Consider the following 26,788-nt stretch of genomic DNA (forward strand, 5'->3'; position numbering starts at 1 on the left):
CCTGCTCTTAGCTACACCAAGCTACTGACCCTGGCCCCTTGGAGGGAGAGATTCCTCCCCCGCCCCATGGCAAGCAGCTCACTCTGACCTCCCCATCCTCTCCGCCACCAGATGGTTTCCTGCCTTCTCCCCACACTGGTCTTCCCTCAGGGACACTGGACCTTAGTCTTCTCAGTGGAGCGGAGAAAGGAAACCGTATTTTCTTACTCCTGTTGCGGTAGAGGCTGGAAACAGCTCTGCCCTTAGTTATTTGTGTGCATTATCCATTTGTTGCCATTGCCCTACTTCGTATCCCTCTAGTCTTTCCCTGCCACCTAGCGGACTTCATTTTTTAAATAATTTTCCTCTAAAGTATAAAAGACTGTATGTTTCTATTTATTTTAAGGATTTTGTTTATTTATTCATGAGAGGCACAGAGAGAGAGAGAGAGGCAGAGACACAGACAGAGAGAGAAGTAGGCTCCATGCAGGGAGCCCGACGTAGGACTCCATCCCGGGTCTCCAGGAATCAGGCCCGGGGCTGAAGGCGGCGCTAAACCGCTGAGCCACCCAGGCTGCCCTAGACTGTATGTTTCTGAATGACCCATAATCTCACCCAGAGCCTGCTGTGGCTTTCAGACCTCATTCTGTGTGCACAGGCTGGGGGACAGGGAAGAGCATGGGGGGCAGGGGACAGTTACTGCTTTATTCTTACTTTTCAAAATCATGATTTCTACTTTATAATGTTTGGTCCCGTATCCCGAGTTTCTTCACTCAACGTAACGTTCTGAGCAATTTCCTGTTTGAGCACGGGCCCTTGAACAGCTGCATTGAATCCTACCCATCTGAGTCAGCTCTCCATTGTTGCATATTGAGGTTGCTTGCCATTTTGCTCTTGGAGAAACACGATGACAAGCATCATCATGGGTCAGCCTCTGACTGTAGAGATTGATTTTTTTTAAAGATTTATTTATTTGAGAAAGAGAGAGCATGGGGGGGGAGGCGAGTAGACACAGAGGGAGGGGGAGAAGCAGACTCCCCGCTGAGCAGGGAGCCTAATGTGGGGCTTGATGTGGGGCTTGACCCCAGGACCCTCGGATCATGACCTGAGCCGAGGGCAGAGGCTTAATCGACTGAGCCACCCAGATGCCCCTATAAAGATTGATTTTTAATCTTTACCTCAGTAGAAAACTGGTGGCATAAAAAAGTTACCAAATATTCCTGAGAGAAATGTAAATGACTTGAATTCTGGATTGCTTTTCAGTGCCGTTAGCACAGGTAACCGCTGGTGCTAGGTGCAAGGACAGGTGTGCGCCAGAGACTGTATTTGGGGGCAGCAGCATGAATGAGTAACCCAGAGCTATTGCCCCAGGGACTGTGATACTGGAAGGAAACTGACAGGTCGAGGAGGACAGGTTTAATGGGCACTGGAGTGGACGCTTAAGGCAATTAAATTCTTTTCCTGGAATCCTTAAGATGCCAAATTCCAATGGTCACATAGCACCGAGGGATGACGTCCTGTGTCAGGCACATTGACTCCAGTTGCTAGGAGGAGAATTGGGGTAGGGGCCTCCCTGCCTTGGACTCGAGGCCTCCACAGAGGTGTTGAGGTGGTCTCTAGGGACCCAGTATCTTGGCTTCAGACTCCTGCCCACAGCTCCGGTTCTCAAGCACCCAGGCCCACGGCCTGTTCTTCTCCTTGGCAGGTACGCTCCACACCATCACCTTCTTCTCCCTTTCCACGCTCATCATTTCCATGATAATCGCCTTCCTCAGCACTCTTCTGGGGAAGCTCCAGAGGGTATCTGACTATGAGGTGAGTTACCCTTCTTTTCCTCCCTTTGTTCTTCTGGCCCCCCGGGGGACACGGCCCTAGGCCACCTTCCAACCTGCACAGCCACAGTGCGAGAGATGAAAGGCTCTTGCCTTCAGTGATGGTGTGTGCACACTCAGTGTGCATGTGTGCGTGCCCTTGGGTGGCCCAGGCGCGGTGGGGAGGTTTCAAAGACGGCCATCCCCTCCTCCTCTCCCCTCTGGCATGTCCTCCAAACAGCAGGCTGGTCACGCATCCCTCCCACATTGTGAGTCTGTCCAGCCACCGAGCTGTGAACACCACTGCAAGGATGGAGGGTTGAGAGAGAAGGACGGGGTGAAGGGTGGAAGGGTGGGTGCGGAGGAGGACGATTCCCTGAGGAGGTGGAAAGGTATCACCTTTTAAGGAATCCCAGGCTATTGAACTAGAGGCCTGGCTGTCTGGGCCGTGTGACTCCTTCAGCTCTTTGCTACTGGGACCCTGCCTTGTCATCAGAGAAGGGAGCCAGTCCCTGCCTGCCGAGAGCCATGCCAACAATGCTGTGCGCTCTAGATGGGCATTTCCCAAAGGGGCGCAGTGCGTCTGTGCAGGCATGTTAAAAATGATTTCCAGGGACTGAAACATCTTTTTTATTTTTCATGGTTACCCATTATTCTGTTGGTTCGCATTTATTTCTGTGTCTGCTTTTGTCAGTTAATGCAGGTTTTCTGTCTATAATAGTAAATGGTGTCCTTTTAAAATGAATGTACAGAAAGAAAAGAAAGGAAGTTTGTTTAAAGTTCTGGTATCCTGTTGAGTCGGAGGAAGGAGCCTCTTAGAAGAGAATCCTTTTACTTTTAGTGGCCTTGTGTCTGGAGGCCCTGGGCTCAGACCCCCACAGCCCTCTCTGCCTGGCCCTTCCTCCATCCCTGGCTCGAGGGCCACGAGAAACCAGAGGGGACAAGGCCTCTGGCTCTGTCTTCCCAGTACAACAATGCCATGCGAGCTGGTTGCCCAGGTGTCCACTCTAGAGAAGGGAGATGGGAGGGGACCTAGACTGTGATTTCGGCAGTTCTCAGAGAGAGGAGAAACCCCGGGAGGAAAGAAGAGACTAGAGTCAAAGCAGGCTCATATTCAATCCTAATCCCAACTCTCTGCACTTCACCCCATTATGGATCTTGGGAATGGAACATTGAAAAGAGCCACCAGCATCCCAGTCCTCATCCTGTCCCCGTGGGCTTCAGCCCAGGCCTGCAGGTCTGGGCGTTCCAGGGGAGCCAGAGGTCCAGGTGCAGATCTGGCGGGGGAGGGAGCCAGAGGGTGGACGCCCCCTTTCTGTGACCCTGTACATCTCTCCCCACCACCGCAGCCCGAGGAGGAGATGGAGACCGTGTTCGACATGGAGCCAAGCAGCACCTCCTCCACACCCACGTCCCTTGTGAGTCAGTGCCTTCACCCTGGGGGACAGGTCAGGAGGGGGGTCATCTCTGGGGTGGGCGACTCCAGCAGCAGTGGGGGGGGGGCACCGGCATTTAGTGCCCACCCCCTGGGTACTGGGGAGGAGCCGGGGGCGCCTGGGCTCCCTCTCCTGACACAGTAGGACTTGGCCCAGGTCCAATTGCTGCCGTGGCCCTGGCTGAAGATGTGGGAAGATAGAAGAAACAAGACATACTCTGTAAGGAACAGAGAGAGGAAGAGAAATGTCAGGGAGAAGCCAGCCACAGCAAGCTCAGTCGTGTAGACACAGGGACATGTTGGGGCGCGGCCTCAGGACCGAAGGCTGCCTCCAAGGGCACACATGGCAGGCAGAGCGGCGCAGACAGAGCTGCAGGGAGCTATTGGGAGCCTGCACCGAATGGTAAGGCAGGGGTGGCGCCCGCAGCGTGGCTCAGCCTGGAGGGCCGGAGCGCTTGCCCAACCCCTGCCACCCCCGTGGTGTGGACTCACGGCCACCGACGCACGCTCTGAGCTGGCTACCGGCTCGGCCCATGTCCCGATCCCGGGGCGCCCCGGAGGAGCACCAAAGAAGGGCGCCAGCCGGCCCGGGTGCTCAGGGAAGGCCTCTGTCTAATCCGACTCTAGGAATGGGAGCAGGAGGGGCTGCTAGGTGGAGTAGGATGTGGGGGAAAAGCATTCAAGGAAGAGGATCAGCCTATGCAAAGGCCCAGAAGAGAGAATCTGGAGCGTTTGGGCACCGGAAGACAGTTTTCGTCCTGGTGGAAATGCAGTGGGCAGCAGGGCCCCAGGGGGAGAGAGGAGGCCCTGTGATTGTGGCAGAGCTGGGGACAAATGCACAGAGACAACCGTGGTGGACGTGCCCACCCCCTGTGCACAGAACTGCAGGTCGGCCTCACCTCGGGGGGAAAAACCCTGCGGAGAGGGGCAGACTTCCTCTGGGAGGTGTTGGAGAGTCTACACAGCTTTCAAAGTGGGGGCCTCTCTGCACGTAGCCTCTCTCCTCAGGGGCCCTCGCAAGACGACCCCTCTGGAATATTGTTGGCAATTGGTTACTGAAATCTACTTAGGAACCTGATACGTTGCCAATCTTGCTCCTCATCTTTATGATACACCCACGCAGTAGAGGTTTTTATGCTTTTTTGACAAACGGGGAAGCTAAGGCTCAACGTGGTCAATTAATTTAGACCCCAAGGCATTACTGAACAAAGAAGTGGCAGTACAAAGTTTGAACCGGGTCTGTCATGTTCTAAAGCCTGAGCTTAAAAAAATAATAATAATTATTGGAATTGATTTTTTTAATCTTTTGTGATAACAACAGTAGTCTATGAACATTGCAGATAATTATGGGGAAAAACAGATAAGCAAAAACAAGAAAATGAAAAGTTCATATTCCCACCATCCAGAGATGACTACTGTTAACTTAGTGTCTATTCTTCAAGGTATACACACACACACACACACACACACACACACACACATACATGTATATAATTTTAACTAAAATGAGATGATGCTGTTCATACTGTTGTATAATCTGCATTTTTAGTTAACAGTTTCCATCTTTCCATGTATATAAATTTCTCTGTCTTCAAATACACAGCCCATATTGAAGTGGCTCTAAGTGTTTCAGAAATATCATTTACAAAGCACATCCAAACCAAGATCCAGTCCAGGCTCCATGCTAGATGACTCTGGTCCCTGTGCACATCTCCTGTAATTTCACACAATCTCTTCTTTATGACCTGCTGACCCAGCCAGTAGTCCTGCAGAATACCCTACCTTCTGGATTTTTCCAGCTATTTCTTCATGATGTCTTGCAACAGGTTCCACTATCTCCTGTATTCCCTGAAAACTAGACATTTGATCCAAAGGCTGAATAGATTCTGAGCCCTTGGGGCTAAAACACATTATGGGTAGTGCCGTGCACCATACCAAGAGACACAGAATGTTCCATTTTTTACCAATGATGCTGACTACTCCCAGATTAGGGGGATGACGGCCTCTTCCATTGTTAAGTTACCATTTTTCCCCTTATGACCAGAAGGTTTATATGGGGTTTACTTTGGAATCCTACAAATATGTAAATTCTTCTGTAGGAAGAGTGTTCCCTCATAGACCAGGACTGTTTGGTTTCACTGACATGAACTCCTACAGGAAAGATTTAATTCTATCCCATAATTACCTATTTTCAAAATAAGGAGTTGGTTTCAAAGCCATTTAAAGGATGACAGCTCTGTCCCTAGCACTTCCTGTTTTTCTACTTCGCTGCCCTCCCAGGTGCTCCTGGGACCATTCCTGGATTTGACAGGTCACATGACCAAGATCTCAGCTAGCAGTCTCAGTTACAAATCCTGATTCACAGGCCAGCCAATGACCCACCCCAGGGGGGGTGTGGATGTACCTCTCTGCTGTATTAAGAAGTGCACTATCTCAGAGGTGGGGTCTCTTCAGACCCCAGCACAGGGGAGCCTCGTGTCCTCTCCCCCTAGGTTCAGCCAGACCTGGAACCAAAAATGGATGGAACCGTACTGAAGGAGCAGTGGGCTAGGAGCTAGGAGGCCTGTGCTACCTCCCCCTCGGAGGTGCAGTTGCTCTTGGAGTGATCAAGAGCACCTCAGCAGGTGGGACAGCCAGGCCTCAGGCTGCTGGGGGAGAAGGAAGGACCTGTGGCTCAGAGGGGCAGAGGCTCCGGGGGTAGGGCATGAGTGCAAGGGCATGACCAGGGCCTGGCCCCAGATGTGACCTCACTCTCCTCTCCTCTCTCTGTCCTGAGCAGATGTACGTGGCCACAGTGCTGCAGGAGCCCGAGATGAACCTGTCCCCTGCCTCCTCCCCTGCTCGGCACACCTACGGTACCATGAACAGACAGCTGGAGGAGAGCGAAGAGGAGAGTTGTACGAGGGGCTTTGCGAGGGAGCTGGGCTCCACCCAGTTCCAGGAAGGGCTGGAACTGGAGGGCCAGAGCCAGTACCACTGACCAGGACCCCAGGCCTCCACCTGGCGACTCCACCGGAGTGGCGGCCAGGGGAGGGCCCGGCAAGGGGGAGGCAGGAGGGCCACGTGGACCTCCCCACTACCCCTTGCAGACTTTGGGAAGGCCCGACGGAGCTGTCTGCATCCCGACAGCTGTCGGCCATATGAAGGTCCCGACCTGCTGACCAGCTAGAACGGGAGGTGCTGGGCAGTGCAGGGGACCCCGGGATGGGATGGAGGCTACGGCCGGGCACCACATCTCGGCAGACGTGGCTGAGGCCCTGGGCATGGAGACTGCAGGCCAAGGGACCTTCCTGGGGTCAGAGTGGAGAAGGCATATGCACAAGGGAGGAGGCAGAAAGAAGCCCGCCGAAGACTCTCCAGCGTCTTTGCCACCCTTCACCAGCTGCCCTGCCCAGGAGCTTCCACTGCTGCTCCGACCCCGGCGCCCAGCCCTACTCCCCCCTCCCCCGCAGCCTGAGGAAGCACAAGTGTGTATGCTGGGCCTTGGCAAGGACAGCCCCTGCCTGGGGATTCCCCGGAGCCAGGGGCGGCTGAGACCCTTCCTAGCACTCTGCCCTGCAGCAGACTCCCCCGGAGCTGCGGGGTAGAGACCCTCCTCTGCTCTATTCTTGCGAGGGCAGCTGGGACATGATCACTCCAGGCTCATTAAATGGGACCTGTGTGCATTTTGATGAAGGCAACCTTGGCTGGTTACTACGAGGTGGGAGGGGCAGAGGCAGAAAATTCACGGAGAGGGGTCTTCTCCCCAAATGCTGGGTGATGGGAAACCAGATACAGCTCTCCAAGCCCCAGGCCTGATGAGAGGACCCTCAAGGTCAAGGACATGGCCCCTGAAAGTTGTTCCTGCCTCATACCCACCTGAGTGCCTGGACCCTCAGCATAGCCAAGGTGGGCAGCAGCTTAGGGTAAGAAGCCCATGCTTCAGACTGAAGGCACTGGCCATTCCCTGGCCTCCCAGTAGGACCCTTCCTCCCTTGGGGCCGCCTGTACCCTGAACTGAAGACCACCCAAGTGGCCTCCAGTATGGTCCTGGCCCAGACACTGCAGACACCCTGCCAGGGACTGTGGGGGTGGGGTGTGTCCTCCATGGAGAAGCCCTTTCGGGTGGAATAAGGCTGCCTTCCTAGGGCCACCACTCGGGACCTTTGTGGAACTGAATCCTGAGTAGGAATAATGCTGGTAGCACCCAGCCACTTTGTCATGGTTATAGGGGTGCAGACCCCTGCCTCTGAGGACAGCCACCCCCCCCCACCCGGCAGCACAGCAGGGGAGGATGCAGAGATGGGCTGACTGAGGCCTGAGTGGGTGAGGAGCAGCCAAGTCAAGGGGCTCTGCATGCTATAGAGCTCTCCTGAGCTCCCTGCTCCAGGGGTCTGGGTCCTTGCAGCCAACCTGCTGAAAGTAGGCCCCAGGCTCACTCACCTGAGCCTTTCCCACCAGGTGCACATGGGTGCCCCTGAACTCAGACCACCTGGGTCTCAGCCCTGCTCCACCTGTGCCCATGTCTCAGCTGCAGAAGCTCCAGGCTTCACCGGAGGGAAAAATAGCCCTCGAGAGGCAAACATTGCCATACTGCAGGGGCTTGGCCCAGACCTTGGCGTAAGGGATCTTCCCAGAGAGCTTGAGTCAGCTGGGGCGTCAGCAGTCTCTCCCACTCCTTGTCCAGTTAGGAATAAGGAGGAAATAATACCCAGCCAGTCCCTGAGGGCTGCTGCCTCCTAGCATTTCACCAGCCAACAAAGGGAAGGGTCCTTTCCAGAGCAGCGGTCAGGGCCCCAACAGGGAGATCTGCCCGTGCCACGGGGAGGTGGCCGGCTCCAGGCCCTCCCCCGCCCCCGGGAGGCATATTTGGTGTGCGTGTGGCCTTCCTGCCAGAAGCTGGCATGTAGGCTCTCCACTGGGTACTACTTGCTGGCACCCCCCCCCCATCCCTGCAGCCCCTGCTGGACTATTCCTGCCGCTTCTGTCACTGCCCCTCCTTTGTCCCCTGCCCACCCAGCAGCCTCTGGGTGCTGCATATGGAAAGGGTCCCAGCAGATTACTCGGCAGCATGGCTGGGGGCTTCCCCCTTTGCATATGGGCCAAGCGCAGTTGGTTCTGAGAGAAGACAGTGCAAATGCTGGGAAAGCTCCAGAATCCTTTCACTTCTCAACTCTTTCTGGAGACCGAGGGCAACCGGCAAGTCCTCCCCACTCTCCCCCCATGGTCACTGTGAAGGCAGGGTGGCCATGCTTTGGCTCCTTTCCCACCACATGCAGGCCCTCTCCAGGCACCTCCCCTCTGGCCTGCCCGCTCAGCCCACGCTTGTCTCACCCATTGGCCTCCACCCACCACCGTCGGACCCTACCCCACAGTCTACCTCCCAGCTGTCCCTCCCCGTCCTTCCACGGAAACACCACCCCCCAGGCTTGATTCCTTCTGGAGGGGGCTGCCTCTGAGGGAACCCAGGATAGCCTAGAGCCTCTAAGAAGTGCCCCACTGGGCCAAGAGTAGCTCCAAGCCTGGCTGCCTCTTCCTCAGATGCTTCTGGAAGCAAAGTGCCTATCAGCAGCATTGCATCCTCTGGGGCCCCCAGTGTGGGGTGTGGACTTCCCTTGGCCACCACCACTAAAGGAATGTGCCAGAATGCCGAACCTTCTTGTTATTAATGCTATGACCGTGCCTTGAATAAATAAGTGGTCCCAACCTCTGCTGGCCTGTGCCTCTGCATCTGGACTGGCCCAGCAGGACCTTAGCTGGAGCTGCTAAGGCTGGAGCATCCCCTACCTTGCTCCATGGCTTTGGCCCCTGAGGCCTTCCCAGGCCCCTGTTCTCCCAAGGGAAGGCCTGACGAGTGCCGCCTGGCCTGCTGGAGAGACGGGGTTGGGGCGGAGGGAACCTCACTCCTGCGGTGGGCACTGTCAGAGCCCCCTGGGCAGTAGCAGAGGATTTCCTGGCCCATGAGCTACCCATGAAGCCTTAGAACAGCCTCCCCTGGGCAACAGAAGTCCCAGGGTGAATGCCGGCCCCCTGAGTGGGCTGTCGGCTAGACTAGCTGCTGGACTTGAAAAGATGAAGATTTCTGGCAGAAGGCCCTAGAAAAAGTGGCAGACAGGGCTCAGGTCGGTTGGCCTCAGCCAGCAGCAGGAGGGCGGGGGAGTGGTGAGGCTCGACCCTGGGGAGGCCTGAATGGAGAAGAAACACCCTCGAGCAAAGGTTATGTCTTCTGTTGTACCCACGGTAAACTGGGGATAAATTCCCTGCTCTGGGGGGCAGGGGTGTCTCCCGGCCTAGGAGAGCACAGTGCTGGCCTTCCTCCACCGGCTCCAGGACCCTAGGCTGGTCCCGAAAACAGCAGTAGGATGATAGCAGCTCGACATTACCCAGTGGAGCAGATTCAGGGGGGTACAGAGGGAATGAGGTACAGGGGGAAGAAGCCTCCCTCATCCTACCCTGTGAAGATAGGCTGCCCCAGGGCCACTCCCCAGCCCCATCGCTGGACCCCTTCAAGCTTTCATGGCCCACTGGCAGGCCTGGGTTCAAAGCCCCCACTGGCCTGAGCCTGGGCATAGGACCAGAGCCCACCCCTGTGACCCCCCTCCCCTCTAAACAACTATTTTCCAAGTCAAGTCAGATGAGATCCACCAGGGCTGCTTTAGGGGAGAGAGAAACATGAAGACCATTCTGGCTGGGTGGCAGGGGCTGGGCCTTGATGCCTGGGAACAGGGATGGGCTGATGGCTACTGTAGGACCAGGGGCCTCGTCCGTGGATCTTCCAGGCCCTGCCACAACAGCTGCCTCCCAGGCTCTCCTCCACAGCCCCCAGCACCCCTCAGCTCACAGGCCCTGGGCCATTACTCGGTCTGGGGACATTTCAGGGGACTTTGCTGAGAGAGAGACAGAAAGACAAGCTGCAGAGGGCGGACTGTAGCCCCAGGCATGTCAAGTCCTGGAAGGAAGAGGGGGTCGGTCAATCCGTACTCTGCCGGCAGGACTGGAAGCCTGGAAGGTCCAGACAGCTGGGCTGGGAGTGAGACTGTGGCACAGGCCAAGAGGGAGGCCTGGGGCCCTGGAGGCCCAGGACCCGGATCTGATGGGGCCCTGGAGCAGCTGACTGTGTGCTGCACTGTGCTTTGCAGGGCAGCCTCCCCCGAGCTGGGGGGCCCTGGGCCCCTGAAGGCTGTACCCAGAAGCCAAACCTTGGGGCGGTTTCAGGCTCCTCCAGGGCTGGCTCCCCACCACCTAATCCCGTCATGCCGGAGGGAGCTCGGATCTGTCCCGAGGACACTCTAAGCTGGCCAGAGCCTGGCTTCTGAGTCAGTCTTGGGGCAGGCCCGGGGTGGGGGGCAGGAGAGCTGGCTTACTTACAGGAAGGCAGTGCAGTTTTCTCAACAGAGCCGCTTTCTCAACATCTGGTGGCCCCTGGGCCCTGACAGACCCGCAGATCTCCAGCCGCAAATGCTACAGTTCTCCATCCCGGCTGCAAGTGAGAGTCTCCTGGGAGGTTTTAGACAACCCCAGGGTCCAGGCCTCATCTCTGAACAACCCAAAATTTCTGGGGTGGGACCCAAGGGCCCCTACTTTACAAAAGCCTCCGCACTCGAGTGTCAGGGAGGGCTGGAAGGGCAAGGCTCTTGTGGAGGAGGAAAACAATCACAGGCCAACACCCCTGGAAGAGGGGAGCTGGCCTCGGCACCTCACACTGTGTCTCCCCTTGGGAGGGCCTCCCACCGGTGACTAAGTACAAAGCCACAGACGGGAAGGCGCCCCTCCTTCACGTTGCCTCCAGCGAGCTCAATGTCAAGTGCAGGTAGGTCATCAACAGGCCCAGACGTTCGCCTTCTGTCTTCTAAGCGATCAATACCTAGCGCTGGCCCAACTCCCATTATCATCTGTCTTTGTAACAAATACTATTGTTTGGGCCGGAGAGACACATACGGGGCTTCAAGCATAGCTTCTGGCTACCATGTGCCCCCTTCAGCGAGGTCTGAAGAATCACCTCTCCTCTCCCCCTCTGAACACAGAGCCCAAAGTGTTTTTCATGTCAGCCTTCCCATTTGGGTTGCAAGAGATTCCAAGTGCAACAAGCCAGTGTATATGGCAGATGTCAGCAGGGACAAGCGCTTGGAAGAAAACACAAAGTTGGTGAAGGGTAGGGAGTGACTACAGATGGGGAGGATCTCTGGAACCAGCTCCTCCCTGGGATGAGACATGTGGGTGCGTGCATGAAGGGGGCAGACTGGGGGGAATAAACACAGGGTCCCGAGCAGCAGGACCTGGGCTTTACTCCAGCAACGTGGAGGCTACTGGAGGATTCTGAGTGGGGAAGAGATGTGATCACTGTAGGCTCCAAGGCCATCACTGCAGCCTCTGGGTGGGGACAAGGTGGAGGAGACAACCCCCATTGGGGCTCTGCTGATGGTATCCAGCCAGACAGCAAGGTAGCCCAGACAAGAATGGGGCCGGGAATGAGGAGATGGAGACATCCGGAACAGGTCTGAGGACTCGTGGATGGATTAGATGTGGGGTCTGAGAGAAAGCAAGGAATTGCGGATGGCTCCCAGTTCTTCTGCCTGAATGGCTGGGTAAACTGGTTTACCAAGGCAGAGGATGCTGGAAGGAGCAGGCTAGGGAAAATACCAGGCTCTACTTTGGTGGTGTTACATTTGAGATGCTTAATAGGGATTCTGGGCAAGGGGCTGGATACAGGGGTCTGAAGTGGGGGGCGTTAGGCTGGAGATGCGACCCAGAGCCACCAGTTTCTGGGGTGTTGAGGTCATGGGGCTGGCTGGGACCTGCACAGGAGGCCAGAGGAGGTCCACGGGGGATGGGAGGGGGAATCTGCAAGGAGAAGGAAGAATGAGCATCGAGGAAGAAAACCAGGAGACCTTGGCATCTGGAATCTAAGGGAAGAAAAGGACTCAAAAATTAAGCAGGGATGGGCTCCTCAGCAGAGAGTCTGCTTCTTCTCCCTCTCTCACCCTCTGTGTACACACACTCTCTCTCAAATAAATAAATAAATAAATAAACAAATAAATAATCTTTAAGAAAAAGTAAGCAGGGACCCCCCCACACACACTTGACAGTGATTACAGTGTACAGAGGGGTGAGTTTAAAGATGCCCCAAGGAAGCATCAGCCAAGTCAGAACTGAGAGGCCTCTGGACAAGAGAGCTGGTTTCTCCCACAAACCAAAGGCCTGGGAAGAAGGGAGAGGGGCCAAGAAGGAGAAGTTTAATAGACATAACAACGTAAAAATTTAACGTAAATTTAAAAATCAACCAGATGCAATGTGTGGACCCCTCGGCTGAGCACCACCTGCTGAAAGACATCAGGGAAATCTGGAAGCAGACTCGGCATCGGGCGAGGCTGAAGAGATATTGCTCATGTTGGCAGGTGTGTTGATAACGTGGATGAAGGTGGAAAAGGTATCAGCCACACGTTCCTACGTGTGGCTTAAGTCTTAGGTTCGCTTTAAAAGTCTCCAGCAGGGATCCCTGGGTGGCGCAGTGGTTTGGCGCCTGCCTTTAGCCCAGGGCGCAATCCTGGAGACCCGGGATTGAATCCCTCGTCGGGCTCCCGGTGCATGGAGCCTGCTTCTCCCTCTGCCTCTTTCTCTCTCGCTGTGACTATCATAAATTAAAAAAAAAAAAAAAAAAGTCTCCAGCGGAATAAAGGGGGTGGGGGAGGTCACTTGGGTTGCATCAATGCTGGGTGAAGGGTACATGGAGATTCACTAGGCTCACATATTCTGTATGTGATATTTTTCTCTAAAAAAAAAGTTTAAAATGCAGAAGTGATCAGCTTTTCCAAGGATGCTGAGCAGAAGAGCAAGGTGAGGACAGGGACAGAACAGAGGCCCTGGGTGACCTCGGTGGGACAGATCGGGGCGAGGATGAAAACCCGGGTGAAGTGGTGGTCCAGCTGTGTGCCCAAGAGGAAGAAGAACGGAGTCTGGTGCCCTGCCAGCCAGTTTCTATCACAGACCCCTCACTCCGTCTCCACCACTGGCTTCTGGCCTTCCTCAAGCCTCTCCTTCCTTTTATATCCACACTGGCCCTGACCCTCCTGACCTCATCTTCCCACCTGCCCTGGATCCCCTGCCCTGTGGCTTCGCCTGGCCACAAGCCAACACCCAAGAAAGGACCAGCCCCCAGACCAGTCAGAGAGGCACACAGAACAGGTTTATTCCTCATGAGCTTACACAACCACGGCACGGCACGGAGCGGAAGGTAAAGGTGCAGACAGCTTGGGGGCGAGGACAGAGGGCCTCTCCGGCACTTTCTCTTCTATCCAGCAGCCTGAGTACAGGCACACACCAGCTATCAAGTGTGGAGAGCCGTGGCCCCGCAGTCCATGTGAGCAGCGGCAGAAAGGAGGCTCAGGGGAGATAAACCCCAGCCCTGCTGGAGAGGGGCCGTGAGGAACAGCCACGGGAACACAGGCCCCTTTGGAATGAAATCACCCCTCATTCCTTGCTCTTGCTCTTCGCCAGCCCCCCCCACCCCCCTGCTGGCTAGCCGGTTCCTGCAGAGTAGAGCTACAGGAGCTCCCAGCAGCAGCGCTGAATGAGGGAACGGGACACAGCAAAAGAAAAACCCCTCGGGCAGGTAGCATCTGAGACCCGGATGGGCCCACTGCAGACTTAGGTCAGCTCTCTCGTCCTCAGCGGGTCCCCTGATTACCTGCTCCCACTACCTGTGATTCCACCATGAAGACTAGAAAAGTCCCTCCTCTTTACTTGTGAAAGGCAAAGGCCCCAGGAAGAGAAAAGCATGGGAGGCAGACAAAATGGGAAGGTGCCCGAAGCTCAGCCACCACTCCCCGGCTGGGCCTGGACTCACCTGACAAGGATGGATGGCGGGCACCCCTGCTCTCACAGCTCCCCACCTTCCCAGCCCCATGCCACCTCTGGGACCAGAGCACTGGTCCTCTCCTAGAGGAGGAGGTGATGCCAGAGGGAAAAGAGGGCAGGCAGGGAAGAAGCTACCGGGCGTGCGGGGAAATCCAGAAGCCCCCTCCTGAAGGGAAAGCCACCCCCATCTGCAGCTGGAGGTTAGGGGGACTGACACCCAGTCCCGTTCTATTATCTCTCCGGGATGGCCAGGGGACAAGGACCAAGGGGCAGGGAGGCCTAAGGGAGCCTGGGCTGCAGCAGACACAAACAGATGGGGCCTCCAGGCGGAGGCTGCTGGGCAGGGGCCGCCTCTTAGTCACCGTCCCAGCCTCGACTCATGGCCTGCACCACGGCCCCGTAGAGCTGGCTCCAGGCGGCCCGCACGGCTGGCGTGAACGCGGGGCCCAGGCACTTCTCCAGCATGTAGAGCAGGGACTCCCCCACCGTCTGCAGAGGCAAGCGGCACCGTGTCACCCCTGAATGGAGGAAGGCCTCGCTCCATTCCACGGGTAAGAAACGGAGGCCCGGACCTTTCTTCTCTCCTGCACAGGGCCCACGCTTCCCGAGCGGGGTACTGCCCCCATCCCTGGGTGCCACACTGGACACTCTTCCCCCTTCAATGTGAGGCTTTAGAGTGAATTGAGCATTTCACTCCACTCCCAGCCTTGCCATCACCCCATGACTGGGGCCAAGGCTTTGCCTGGGACCCCCAGCTCAGAGCAAGCAAAGTCACTGCCACCCCTCCCCGTCTTCATTTCTTCCTCGCCAAGGCAGTGCTCGTGGTGTTAAGAGCCCAGACTCTGCAACCAGACAGACCTGAGTTCACTTCCTGATCCCGCCATTTATGAGCTGTGTGGCCTTGAGCAAGTGCGGTGACCTCTCTGAGCCTCAGATGCTTCATCAGTCAAAACAGGGAAAGTAAAAGTTCCAACTCATGGGATTGCTGGATTGAGTAAATGGGATCATCTACAGAAAGCTCTCAGCATCTGTACACAGTAAGCCTTCAAGAATAATAACGGCTCTCGTTTGTTACTGTTAATCAGAACAGAATATGGTTTACTTATTCCACAAATATTTACTGAACATCCATTGAAGACCAGGCGTCGCACTAGTTCTGGAGACAGAGAGGACAAGACTACCTGGGTCCCTTCCTTAGGGCACTTACCATCTGGCAAGGCGACTGGACCGTGGGACAGACTGTCACGTCAGTGGCCCCCACTGAACCACACCTCAAGGATTCAGGACCCCTCCCAGTGGGGTCCTTCCACCATGAGCCTGGGCTCCTTGTGCGCCTGGCTTTGGCCAATGGGATGTTCCCCAGAGGGATGCAAGGAGAGGCCAGACGCGTGCTGGCACGCTGGGGTTCCACCCTCTGGGAACCCAAGCTGTCACTCTGGGAGGAAGCTCAGCGAGGCCACAGTAATGAGACACTACAGGGAAAGAGACCCTGAAGGATGACGGGCTGTCTTGGATGCAGCAGCCGCAGCTGAGCTCCCAGCTGAGTGTAGTACATGAGTGACACCAGCCCCTTCGTGTGGAGCTAAAGCACTGTCCCACCGAACCCAGAGAAATCAGGAATCGTTTGCTTGGGATGGTTTTATACACGGTAACAGGAAACTGAGAAGACTGGCCAATCCCAGAAGCTCTTTAACTTTCCACGGTTCTAAGAGAAGCCAAACCAGGGAAGAAAAATTGGAGGCTCAGAGTCGTCAAGGCAGTGTCAGGGGTCACACAGCACAGAAGTAACAGATGCAGCCCCCCCACCATCCACCCCGCCTGGTCCTAGTCATCTGAGGGGATGGGAATAGGGAGAAAGAACAGATGAACAGGGAGGACTGGGAGAGTTGGGGCCTCAGGTGAGGCGCTCCAGAGAGAGCAAGAGCCCCTTTACCCACCGAGAAGGAGCTGAGCTTCACACCCACTGCACGATGCTTCTTGCCCAGGCCAGCAAGGTACTCCTCCAGCGAGGACAGGTCCTCTACATTGGTCACAGCAGTGTCAATCACGAGCATCACCTGCCAAGGCCAACGCAGCCGTGAATCAGAGAGGCCAGAACAATCCCACCTGCTCATAACCACAGTCCAGAATCTGGGGATCCAACCAGGAGTAAGAGAGGTCACCAGGACCCTCGGTTTGCCAGGATCAGAAATGCAAGGTCATGGGGCATCTGGCTGGCTCGGTTGGTGGAGTGTGAGATTCTTGACCTCGGGGTTGCAAGTTCAAGCCCCATGTTGGGTGTAGAGATTACTTAAAAAAATAAAATAAAATCTTTTAAAAAAAAGAAAAGAAATGCAAGGCAATCTGTGTGTACATACAGTAGGCACTCAACATGTGGCCAAACTACTGATGTTAGACTGTGATGGCAGCTCCTCTCCTCTAGGGTCTCAAAGCCCTAAACACGACAGCGGGATGGTGCTGTCTGCCCCAGACAAGGAGAAACTGAGGCACTGTGAGAGTCATGAGCCTCTTAGGGAACCCCAGCCTGGGCGTCAGAGGCAGATGGCCCCTAGTGGGTCAGTGCCAGTACCATCTCTGGGAGCTGGGGACCAGCTGGCTGCACACACGGTGCCCCAGGCTCTGCCCAGCCCAGCACATAGGGCAAGGAGCAGACATCTCTGGCCTGGGGGAGCGGCAGAGGGGAATGAGACCAGGCCAGGGCAGAAGTCACTCTCCTGAGGAGCCCGAGTCCCTCACTCTCTCCTGGGAAGGCGTCCTGCTGGATCTGAGGCCACCCCGCCTCCTCCTCACCTTCCTGATGTGGTCCAGGAACTCGGGGGAGGACAGGCAGTCCTCCGGGCTGGAGAACTGGCGGCAGTTGTACTGGAAGAGGGGCAGCAGGTCAGGCTCCAGGTCAAACAGCCTGTCGGGGGAGACCCACGTGTCAGCCCTGGGGTGTTGGTCCCCCCAGGCCCCGGCCAGCCCCGCGCACCCTGGCTGCCCAGCAGGCTGGGGTGGGGGTGGGGAGGCAGGGATTCAGCTGGGAGCTAGAACACCCCCTCCAACTGGGCACTGACCCCTTTGCCAGCTTTGCTGGTGACCCTTTCTCACCTCTTCCACTGCTTCCGAGGGTCATCCTCTCCCGGGACCTGGCATAGAGCAGCCCTCCATAAACAGGTCAGGGGGCTGGGACAGGGAGGGGTCCTCAAATAGGAAAGCCCTTCTCTCCTTTCTTTCCTCTTCTCTCTCTGTGTCTGTCTCTGTCTGTCTCCCTTCCACTCTTGGGTCAGAACCTCCTAGTCTCATCATGTCTGCAGAGGCTCGGCCAGTGATGATAACAGCACTATTAAGAACTCCTTAGGGCAGCCCCAGGGGCTCAGCGGTTTGGCACCACCTTCAGCTCCGGGCGTGATCCCAGAGTCCCAGGATCGAGTCCCGCGTCAGGCTCCCTGCATGGAGCCTGCTTCTCCCTCTGCCTCTCTCTCTCTCTCCTCTCTGTGTATTCTAATAAATAAATAAAATCTTTAAAGAAAAGAACTCCCGGGCACTGAATACTTTACATGTGGTTAACTTCTGTATCCCTCACAGTCCTCAGCAGCAGGTATAACTGTTACCCCAACTCTTACAGAGGAGGAAGCAGAAGCCCAGAGAGTGTAAGTCCCTTGCCTCCGGTCACACAGCTTGGAAGTAGCAGGAGCACAGAGGGGGCCCGAGACAACAGCGGGCTTAGGGAAAGCTGGGAGGCGCCAAGTGGGAGCTCATCATTCACATCTGAGAGGGCTCATGGGGCTTTCGGGTAACCCCACTAATCGATTCCCCCTTTGTTTGGGGAGGCGGTTTTGCAAAACAGCCTCCTCAGAAGTTCTGGGCTGGCTTTGGGGGCCAAAGCTCCGGAGAAAGCACGGTGTCCGAGCCGTGCCCCTGGTGATGGCAGAGGGGCCGCTGTTCCTTTCCCCCTGGGGCCCGCGCACCCCCTGGCCCCGGCCGCGTCTCGCGGTTCTCGGGTCCCAGCCCGGCCCCAGCCCGGCCCCAGCCCGGCCCTGTCCTCCAAGGGCGCGCCCCGGGCCTGGCCGCGGCGCAGGAGCCCTCGGGGCGCCCTCAGGCACCACCCGGGGGGCCCGCTCAGGAGCCGAGCGGAGCGGGGAGGGGCGCGGCGCGCGCCGAGGGCGCCCGGAGATGGCCGGGACCCGCCGCCGGGAAGCCCCGCTCGCGCCCTTCTGGCCGGGGCTCGCCCGCCGCCCCCTCCCCGCCCGGGGCGCGCGGGCCCTCACCTGGCGAACAGCACGGTGCCGTGCTCCAGGGGGCTGCGGCGCACCGCCCGCCAGCTCTGCCGGATCAGCTCGGGCTCGGGGCGCTCCATGCTCGCCCGCGGACGCCCTGGGGGCGCGGCCACCGTCACCGCACGTGCCGCGCCATGTCGGCGGCGACGCGGGCCCCTCGGCGCCCCCCGCGGCCCCCCGCGCCCGCCCGCGCCCGCCCGCGCCGCCGGGACCCCGCTCCGGCCGCCGCGCCCTGCGCCCTGCGCCCTGCGCCCCGCGGCTCCCACAGCGCCCCGCCCCGCGCCGCCCGACCCGGCGCTTTAAAGCCGCCGCGGCCCCCGCCCCCTCCGTCCGTCAAGGCCCTCAGCCCCGGGCAACCGGCTGTGGCCGGGGACGACCCGGTGGCCCGGAAACGCCTGGGCTTCAGAGCTCAACAGAGAGCGTCGAGCCTCTCCGGCCCGTTTCTCGTCCAGGACCCGGTGACGATTCCACCGCTTGCTGCTTGGGGCACCGATCGCACCCGATGGCGACGGCGTTGGGGAGGCTCTGCACGGGCCACCTCTCCGCAGCCTTCCCTCGAGGACTACCTGGAGGCATTAGAGCCTGCGCCCCCTTGGCACCGGGTCTCCCTCCTTCCGCCCCGACGTGGGGCCCCGTGTGAGCGGCTGAGGCTGGGGAGGCCCCCGCCCTGCTCTGGCTCTGACGAGGCCCGGCAGGCTGCCCACCACCTCCACCTCCATCCCGGCTCGCTGGGCCCACTGGGACTCCCAGCCTTAGGGACAGCGGCAGGACTGCAGCCATTTCCAGCCAGGCCTGGGTTTCCCTAGGCAGCATCTTTAGCAATCTGTGAGCTCCAGGTCTGGCCCCGGCTCTAGAGGCCTGGCCAGGCCCCGGGTCTTGCGCACAGCAGCTGTGACCCATTGAATACCTGGACTTCAAGGGAGTCAAGTTCCAGCATTCTACTATTCCATGGTTTTCAATAGGCTTTTTAAAAATTTTAAATAGAAGTACCATTTTGTTCTTTAAATTGAAGTCCAGGTAGTGGAATCTCATGCTTGCCATTCAGGATGTGAAGTTGACCCCGTGTCAGGCCTAAACCTTTCTGTTTCTCTTTTTTAGGGAGGTAGGACAGGGGCAGAAGGAAAGGGAGAGAAGCAGACTCCCCGCTGAGCAAGGAGCCCCACACCTGGCTGGACCCCACGACCCTGAGATCATGACCTGAGCCAAAAACCAAGTCAGAGGCCTAAGGGACTGAGCCACCCAGAGGCACAAAAGCTTTTCTCTTTCAAACATGGAAGCTTCTCTGGCCCCAGCCCAGTGCTAGTGGCCCAGGCTTTGGAGAGCAAAACCCTCGTTTATCCTTCATTATTTCCAGTGTCTCAGCCTAGCTCCTCTCAGCCTAACTTCTCTCCTTCAGTGTCCTCAGTGTACAGTAAGGGGGTCAGGTAGTGGGGTCTCTAGGGCCCCTTCAGCCCACCTCCTTTGGTTCCAGAGATAGAAGATGGTATTCGGGCCAGTGGTCATGAACAAACAGGCCAAGGCTCCATGCCCAGGAGTTTGGGGTACATCCTATTCTTCTCTTCCCCATCTCTCCACACATCTCTGGGGCCTCTGGGCTGAGCAAGAGAGCAAGATTGTAACGCATCCTGCCTTGTGTCCTAAAGAGTCCAAGATCCCCAAGTACGAGCACAAAGGGGCTGGGGGCAAAAGGGAGAGGAAAGCCAGGTTACTCAGGGACTAGATTTCTCACTGGGTATCCCATGGCCCTGCAGCCAGGTAAGCAGGTCGTGTGGGGCGAGGGGTGGGATGGGGGGTGGGGACGCCACCTATGTCTCTGGTCCCAGATGCCTTGTGCTCTGTGTAGGCCACCTGGCTTATCTAAGGCTTCCACCTCACCCAGTTTGCACCTCCTGGCAACAGTCTACACTTGGGAACTTCTTGCTTCCTTTCTCCTTTGGACAAAGTCTAGGTCTGCTAAGTTAATGGCAGTTCATGGCTTTAGCTGGTAAGTGGTGGAGTCACACTCTGCCTGTCTCAAGCCAGGAGGATGGGGCTAAGTACACTGAATCTCTGCTTCCCTGGGAAAAAGTTCTCAGAACATACCTGGTTGGGCCTATGCAGGCCCAGTGGAGAAGGTGGTGGGTGTTACAACCAGGAGACAGAGGGCCTGACCATATTTGAAGGCTGAAGAAGTCACAGGATCTCCCCTCCCTGCCTGGCATCTGCCCATGACCTGGGCAGGTGGTTCTAATGGAGGAGAGAGTTGCATGTTGTCCTATAGCCCTGCTGTCACTGAGGTGGAGTCGTCAACCGTAAGAGAGCTAGCATCCACTCAGCACTCCTGTCCTGACTCTTGGCAAGGATCTTTACATCATTCATTCTTCATCCTCACAATACTGCTCTCACGTAGAGAGCATTTGTTATCATCTGGTTGGACTGTGGATTAAACAGAAGCCCAGGGGTCTGGTAATGAGTCTGAGATCACAGAGTTGGAAGTGGTGGGACTGGGATTTGCCCTCAAGACTGACTCCAGGCCATCATCTAGATCTCTGCCCCCTTCACTTTGATGGACTGTGACCAAGGGCTGTGTCCATAGTTCAGACCAAGCCAAGGTCACTGGGTCTGGGTCAGTAGTCCCTGGTTGGCTCTTAGATGGCTTCTGAGAGCCAGGTGTGCATAATTATCTTTCCAAATTCTCGTTTAGTGACATCAGGGTAGCCTGAAATGGGCCATGATGGGAGTATTTACACCACAGTAATTAGCAAGTGTTAGAAATCAGGGCTTTTTTTCCTCCCGAAAACCAGAGGTCTGAGTGCACCAGGAAACACCAGCCCCTGGATGAGCTGTAGATGCATTAAGCAGAATGTACAAAGGAACATGCAAAATATGAGCTGAGTCCAGGCCTTCTCCCCAAGGGACCCAGAGTTGCCAGGTTGTTCTGGGAAGGTGCTTCTAGTCCTAGGACCAAGCTGGAGAAGCAGAAAAAGCCCAACCTGATGCCCAGTCCTGGCCCTGCTATTGACAGGAGTTCAGGCAAGTAATTTAATCTCTCATGGGTAGAATGGAGACAAAACCAGAATTGACTTCACTCTGCCTTTTGAGAATTCAGTGTCACAGATGTGTCGGCATGCCACTCAAGAAGTGTTTGGTCCTTCCCTAAACTGCCTAGACTCTGTACTTTCCATCTCCTGAAGATCTGCATGGCCCTCTCCCCAAGCCCTCCAGCCACTCCAGCCACTCTTGTCCCAAGAGGGAGGTGGAGTCAAGCCATCCCCACTTCACAGAGCAGTGCCCCAATCTGCCGCCTCTCGTCCCTTACCTCCTGCCAATACACCATCAGCTCTCACACCTCCTTTGGACTCTTAACATCACACTCCTGAAAACAGAAGACCCGTCAGGATGGGGCCTCTGCTGAGCAGAATAGGAGCCACTCCGATGCTGGGCCACACAGCTGCCTCCAAAGTGGACAACTGCTACTCTCTCAAGCTCCTTGCCCTAATGTGTGGAGGGTTACAAGAGAAAAAGTGAGGTCCAGCTTTCTACTTATTTTGGACTAAGTTAAAATAAGTCAAAAGAACAACCAGTATTCCTCAAGTAACCTTGTAAGTGGGAGGGCCCAATGCCTGCTGGGGTCAGCAGGCCCACCTGCCCAGCCAGGGCCTCTGCTCAAATTAGAATGGCCTCAGATACTGAGATATAGTGGAATGGTTTTTGCACTCAAAACATTCCTGTCTTCTTTCGGAAGCCCAAGGGAAGTCAGATTCAATTAAGTACAAGAAGAACACCATGGCATTCAAAATAAGAGCTATTTATTACAAAAGTAAATGACCTCTGATTATCTGTGGAAAATTTTATATATATATATGTATATATAAAATTATATATATATTTATTTATATATATAACATATATATATTTATTTATATATATATAAAATTGTCGCTCAAGAAGCTGGCTGGAGGTTGGGCTAACAAAGATCTTCCTCCACCAGCAAGTTTGTGGGGCATGTCACATTTCTGCCAATTCCTGGGCATTGGAGCCCACGTTCAGAGCACCACTTTGATATCCCCTCTCCAGCATCTTCCACCGACTGAACCTGAGCACTGGAAGCTGCATCAACCCATACGGCCTTATCTTTGGAGAAGTGTGTGCCAGTCTGGGCTAAGGGGAAGAGGAGGGAGTGAGCTAACGATTCTTCTCTCATCCTTGGAGTGCAGTAGGAGACAGAGGAACCCTTTGTCCCCAGTGTGGCCAAATGAGGGAGGAGCCATAGGCAGGAAGCTAGCTGAGCTTTCTCCTTTCTCACCCTCACTTGGGTGGCTGCCCCTCTGGCTCCTTCAGAGTTCCTCCCTTCCAAAAGGTTCCTAGTAGGAAGTAAGAAGGTGCAAGGACATCGGCCACCTCCCAGTTGTCACAGGGCCATTGTTCTTGGCTGAGGGGCAGGCAGACTCCTGCATTCTCCCTCCAGGGGAACCCACCCAATGGCTACCCCCACCCAACTCAGAAGAAACCAACTCCACCTTTGAGGAGGAGAGACAGTGGTGGGGTAGAAGGGGTGAGCAGAGGTTCTCCATTCCTGCTCTCCTTCCCTTCCAGAAATGCAATTAAGCGCACAGCCCAGACTCAGCACACAGGCACTTCCTGCCAGGGGAAGTCAAAGGGGCTGCAGCCCTGGGGGAGGGAGGTCATCACACCCCAGATCTAATTAACAAACCTGTCTTGCTTTTGACATTGCTGCATTTCCTCTATTAACATTAATGATGGCTGGTCTGAATGGCTAAGGACGGCCAGAAGCTTCCCTCCCCACCGCCCAGTAGGTAGCACAGCCTGTCCCTGGGCCCAATTTCCAGTCTCCGTGGCAACCGCCTCCCGAAGATGCTTTAAAGAGCTCTGACCCTGTCAGAATTGGTGGGGGCTCCAGAGGAGGGAAGATGAAGTGTGGCAGGGCCTCATCATTAAACCTGAAAGCATCACAGTCCTCTGAGACAAAATACTCTGTCATCGTACCAGCAGGAGGGAGGCAGCCTGAAGAGCGGGCCTGGGGCTGGTTCGGTTCTGACCCAAGGGTTTTATTAATCTCTTCCATTTGAGGAGGAACTAAAAGAAACAACTCTGAGCTTCTTGCTTGGGCTTTAAAGTGGTAGAGAGCAGAAGCTTTACTGCAAAGACTCAGACCCCAGGTGCTCTGGGTCTTTGGGGAGAAAGAGATTGGTAAAATAGTGACACAGAGAAATGGAAATGAAATGAAATGCATCCAGGGCAGCAGGGAAGACTAGAGAAGTAAAAGTAGGGAATACCTCATGAGTGACAGGAACACCAACCCAACCCAGCACCACAGATCCCTACCCTGCTGCACACCAGCCTCGGCAGCTAAGAGGGCCCAAAGGTTCTCCCAGCCCTCAGGAGAATGCATCCACCTCACCCTCATAGCCAGGCTAGATGCAAAGGAAAAAGGACAGACAGCAAGAAACCACATCTGGCAAGTAGGGCCTGGGGACACAGAGCAGCCAAGGATAGGACGCCATTCCTCCCACCAGTCACCATGTGACTTTCTCAGAGATCAAGGAACCAAGGGCTGGTAAGTTCCTGGCCACTGGCTCCAGAGCCCAGTCCTCTGTGCACACTACAGGCAGGAAGCACAGCCACCTGCTGCCAGAGACTTCCCAGCAGCTGCTACCCAGGGAAGCAGCTGGGAGGCTGGCCCTCCTGCTCAGGGGCACTCAGTGGTATGGGTGTGTTCGTGGGGAGAAGGGTGGCACAGATCTGATGGCCCCCATCTGCTCTGCCCTTGGTGATATCCCAAAGTGGGGCCAGTGAGCTCAGCCTTCTTGGAGGTCAGAGAATTTTTGATAGCTCTTGCTTTCAAACCAAATCCAGTGTGAAAGAAATACCAGAAAATACTATGGTAGCCCTGGTCTATTTCTCAGAGTTTTTGACAGTCAGCTGTCCACAGGTATATGGGCAAATGAAGTCTCACACTCCCACACACTCACACCCATTCTCTCTCACATTCATCCTTCCTTAGGTTGCACACTCAGGGAAATGGGCCTGAGAGATGTTGTCCTCTGTTGCCAAGCCATTCCCAGTGGTGGAATCTCTGCAGACAGAGCTGTGGGTCTCCCTAGTGTTGGGTTAAATTCCGGGGAGGCTCGCAGAGCTTGGTCCTGGCGGGTAGCAGAATTCCTCGGGCTCCTCGGGCAGCTTTGCCCACAGCTGGGAGGTCCAGATCCTGGCTGCACAGCTGGCTGTCCCCAGAACGTTCCAGGACTCAGGCTGGAGTCCTTGCAGGAGCCTCAAAAGTCCCATGATTCAAGCCACCTTAGTCCTGCCATGGGACTTCCGGGGTCCTGGGCAAGGGGACCAACCATCCCATAAGCCAGAGGGTGGAAGAGGTAGAAGCTGTAAGAGAGAATCCAGAGGGAGGCAGTTGGCATCCAGTGCTGGGCAGGGGCAAGGGGCCCCACAGATCTTTGAAATTTCACACCCCCTGCTGGAGCTTATCAGCTCTTCTCCACCTACAAGGCCCACTCTTTCTCGTCACAGTGTCTGAGTTCACCATGTGGGCACACTAGTCTGGGAGCTTGGCAGATGCTATCTTAATGACAATGAAGGAAAGGGCTCTTCCCAGGAGGCCCAGGGGAGAGACCAGTCCCGGGGTCTGGTGGTAGCTGTTTGGCTCAGAGTACTTGTTAAAATGTGCATGTGCCCTCAGGTCACAGGCCCACCATTTCCTGTACACACTTTAATGCTGCCTCCCTGGCCCCTAAAGGCCAGTGACTCTCAATAGGGGATCTGTGAGGCTGGCAGGAAGGGGAGGCGGGTAGTGAGGCTTGCCAAACAACACCCTCCTTCTCTGGGTTATTCTGAGCCACACCCCACACCCCTCTCCCCACTCTCTCCCTCACCCCACCCCCTCCAGGGCTATGCAGTGGGGAGCCACGGGAACTAAAGAGAGGCAGCCAGTGTGCGAGGGTGGTACAAAAGCTGGGACCCGCTGGCAATAAGGAAGGATGCACAGTTAGTCCCAGGTTTCTCCTTTCCTACTATGCATTTGGGTTACCTGGGGAGCTCTGAAAACTGGCTCAGTTGAATCAGAGCCTCTGGGGATGGGCCCCAGACACCAGTGTGCTTTCAAAGCTCCCCAGGGGATTCTAAAATGCATCAAAGGCACAGAAATCAGAATTGTGGGCCAGGAGCAGGGGGGCAGCAATGCCCGGGGTAAGGGATATTCACCTGTAGGCAGTTCCCAGGAGCAGGCTCAGGATTCCCACCATATATACACCCCTGGCCAGGAAAGAAGAGGCCAGACTCCAGGCACAGAGCCGCAGGAGAGTATCCCACAGAATTCCTAGGAGAAAGAAGAAAGAGACCTAGCATTGGCCTAATAGAAGACGACTTCCCAGGATATAACACAAAAGAGCCACCCCAGGTCAGGAAGCAGAGACTCCCCCTCAGTGCTGCTCCCCCACTCTTCTACCCAATCCCGGTAGGCCGCGCTCACCTGTCAACATGCTGGAGAAGAGCATGGCTGGGAAGTAGTGGTGGAAGTAGAGGATCCGGCCCATCAGGAAGAATGGGAAGTAATGGAGCATCCAGCCGAGCAGGAGCTGACCGCCTCCTTGCAGCAGGACCTGGGACAGCCCTGGGCCCCAAGCAGCGCAGCTTAGTCAGCAGCCAGGGAGGGGCAGAGACCCCAGGCTTTTGTCCAGCTCTGCCCTTCCTTGCTGTGTGACTAGACTAAGCCATGTCGCCTTACTGAGCCTGCCTTCCCTCATCTGGAGCACGCTAAGCAAGCTGCTAAGCAAGCTTACAGCAGCTGGAAGACATAAGCAGCTGGCCCTCAAGAGCTCTGATCACCACCTGTTGAGAGAGGTCTCAGCACCTGTGCAGGTGCACCAAACAGCAGCAGGAGGCAGTCCAGCCTCTAAAGAAACCAAGATGCTGCACGCCTCACAGCCAGCTGCTCCCACCCCACTGCCATGTCCCACATCTTTGCTGCCACATAGATTTTTGCAGTGCCAGACGGGGCAAAGGTGAAGTCAGAGATGAGGATGGAGGGCAGAAAGGGGGTCTAGGGCTGTCGCTGTTCACACAGGAGCTACACAGGGTAAAAAGAGCCTGTGGGAATGTCTCAGGGGCTGTGGTCCCTTCCCCACTGGAGGACAGGGCCATGGAGCAGGGAGGGACAGAGAAGGAAAGGTGGGCAGCTCTCTACAGGACATAGAGGCTAAAAAGTGAGGGCTCTGTAGTCAGACTGCTCGAACCTCAGCTCTAAACTTACTAATATATATCCTGGGACAAGTCTCTTCTCTTTGTGCCTTTGCCTCCTAAGTCATAAAATGGGAATTAAGAATGGTCTATTCTACGGGGGTGCTGGAAGGATGGAGTGTTTAACATAGTCCTGGGCTGTGGTGACTGAGCTTTAAAAAGCAAAGGAGAAGGAAAAAAGTGAGGGATGAGGGCAGAATGGCCCATCGGCAGTGCAGGTTTGG

The 26,788-nt window shown here is 55.9% G+C and overlaps 3 protein-coding genes across 13 annotated transcripts in view; 1 reads left to right on the forward strand and 2 right to left on the reverse strand.

Annotated features, from left to right (window-relative positions):
• TMEM63C (transmembrane protein 63C) overlaps nt 1-8,910 on the forward strand; it is a 131,382-nt gene extending 122,472 nt beyond the window's left edge. For 9 of the 10 annotated variants that reach the window (XM_072839458.1, XM_072839455.1, XM_072839462.1 and 6 more), the window contains 3 exons: nt 1,685-1,794; nt 3,140-3,208; nt 6,005-8,910. In XM_072839458.1, the coding sequence (XP_072695559.1) occupies nt 1,685-1,794; nt 3,140-3,208; nt 6,005-6,205 (380 nt within the window). In that variant the 3' untranslated portion in view covers nt 6,206-8,910. Of the gene's footprint in view, nt 1-1,684; nt 1,795-3,139; nt 3,209-3,382; nt 3,629-6,004 lie in introns of all 10 variants that reach the window. The other variant, XR_012036970.1, reaches the window with a different exon arrangement.
• Nucleotides 8,911-13,365: 4,455 nt separating this feature from the next.
• On the reverse strand, nt 13,366-22,019 carry NGB (neuroglobin). 2 transcript variants are annotated; one of them, XM_072839491.1, is made up of 6 exons: nt 21,616-22,019; nt 20,400-20,543; nt 19,774-19,912; nt 16,849-16,960; nt 15,996-16,115; nt 13,366-14,547 (listed from the first exon to the last, which is right to left on the reverse strand). In XM_072839491.1, exons 3-6 carry the CDS (start codon nt 19,818-19,820, stop codon nt 14,413-14,415), a joined length of 414 nt encoding a protein of 137 aa, XP_072695592.1. In that variant the 5' UTR covers nt 19,821-19,912; nt 20,400-20,543; nt 21,616-22,019; the 3' UTR covers nt 13,366-14,412. The 2 variants fall into 2 exon arrangements, with proteins under 2 accessions (XP_072695592.1, XP_072695591.1); XM_072839490.1 differs by lacking the exons at nt 19,774-19,912; nt 20,400-20,543; nt 21,616-22,019 and adding an exon at nt 18,309-18,467.
• A 2,175-nt stretch (nt 22,020-24,194) lies between these two features.
• POMT2 (protein O-mannosyltransferase 2) overlaps nt 24,195-26,788 on the reverse strand; it is a 41,939-nt gene continuing 39,345 nt past the window's right edge. Inside the window, exons 19-21 of the mRNA XM_072839474.1 lie at nt 25,798-25,938; nt 25,530-25,644; nt 24,195-24,695 (exon numbers count right to left, since the gene is read on the reverse strand). Of these exons, the coding sequence (XP_072695575.1) occupies nt 24,590-24,695; nt 25,530-25,644; nt 25,798-25,938 (362 nt within the window). The 3' untranslated portion in view covers nt 24,195-24,589. The remainder of the gene's footprint in view (nt 24,696-25,529; nt 25,645-25,797; nt 25,939-26,788) is intronic.

This window comes from Canis lupus, chromosome 9 (assembly GCF_048164855.1).
Source record: "Canis lupus baileyi chromosome 9, mCanLup2.hap1, whole genome shotgun sequence".
In the NCBI taxonomy this organism is placed as follows: Eukaryota; Metazoa; Chordata; class Mammalia; order Carnivora; family Canidae; genus Canis; species Canis lupus.

Excerpts from the sequence above, each read along its gene's own strand:
- NGB (XM_072839490.1), bottom strand. The coding sequence starts at position 18,397 with ATGGAGCGCCCCGAGCCCGAGCTGATCCGGCAGAGCTGGCGGGCGGTG. Across the intron at positions 16,961-18,308 it reads GGCACCGTGCTGTTCGCCAG|GCTGTTTGACCTGGAGCCTG; the intron begins GTGAGGGCCCGC and ends CTCCCCCGACAG. Across the intron at positions 14,548-15,995 it reads TGAAGCTCAGCTCCTTCTCG|ACGGTGGGGGAGTCCCTGCT; the intron begins GTGGGTAAAGGG and ends TTGCCTCTGCAG.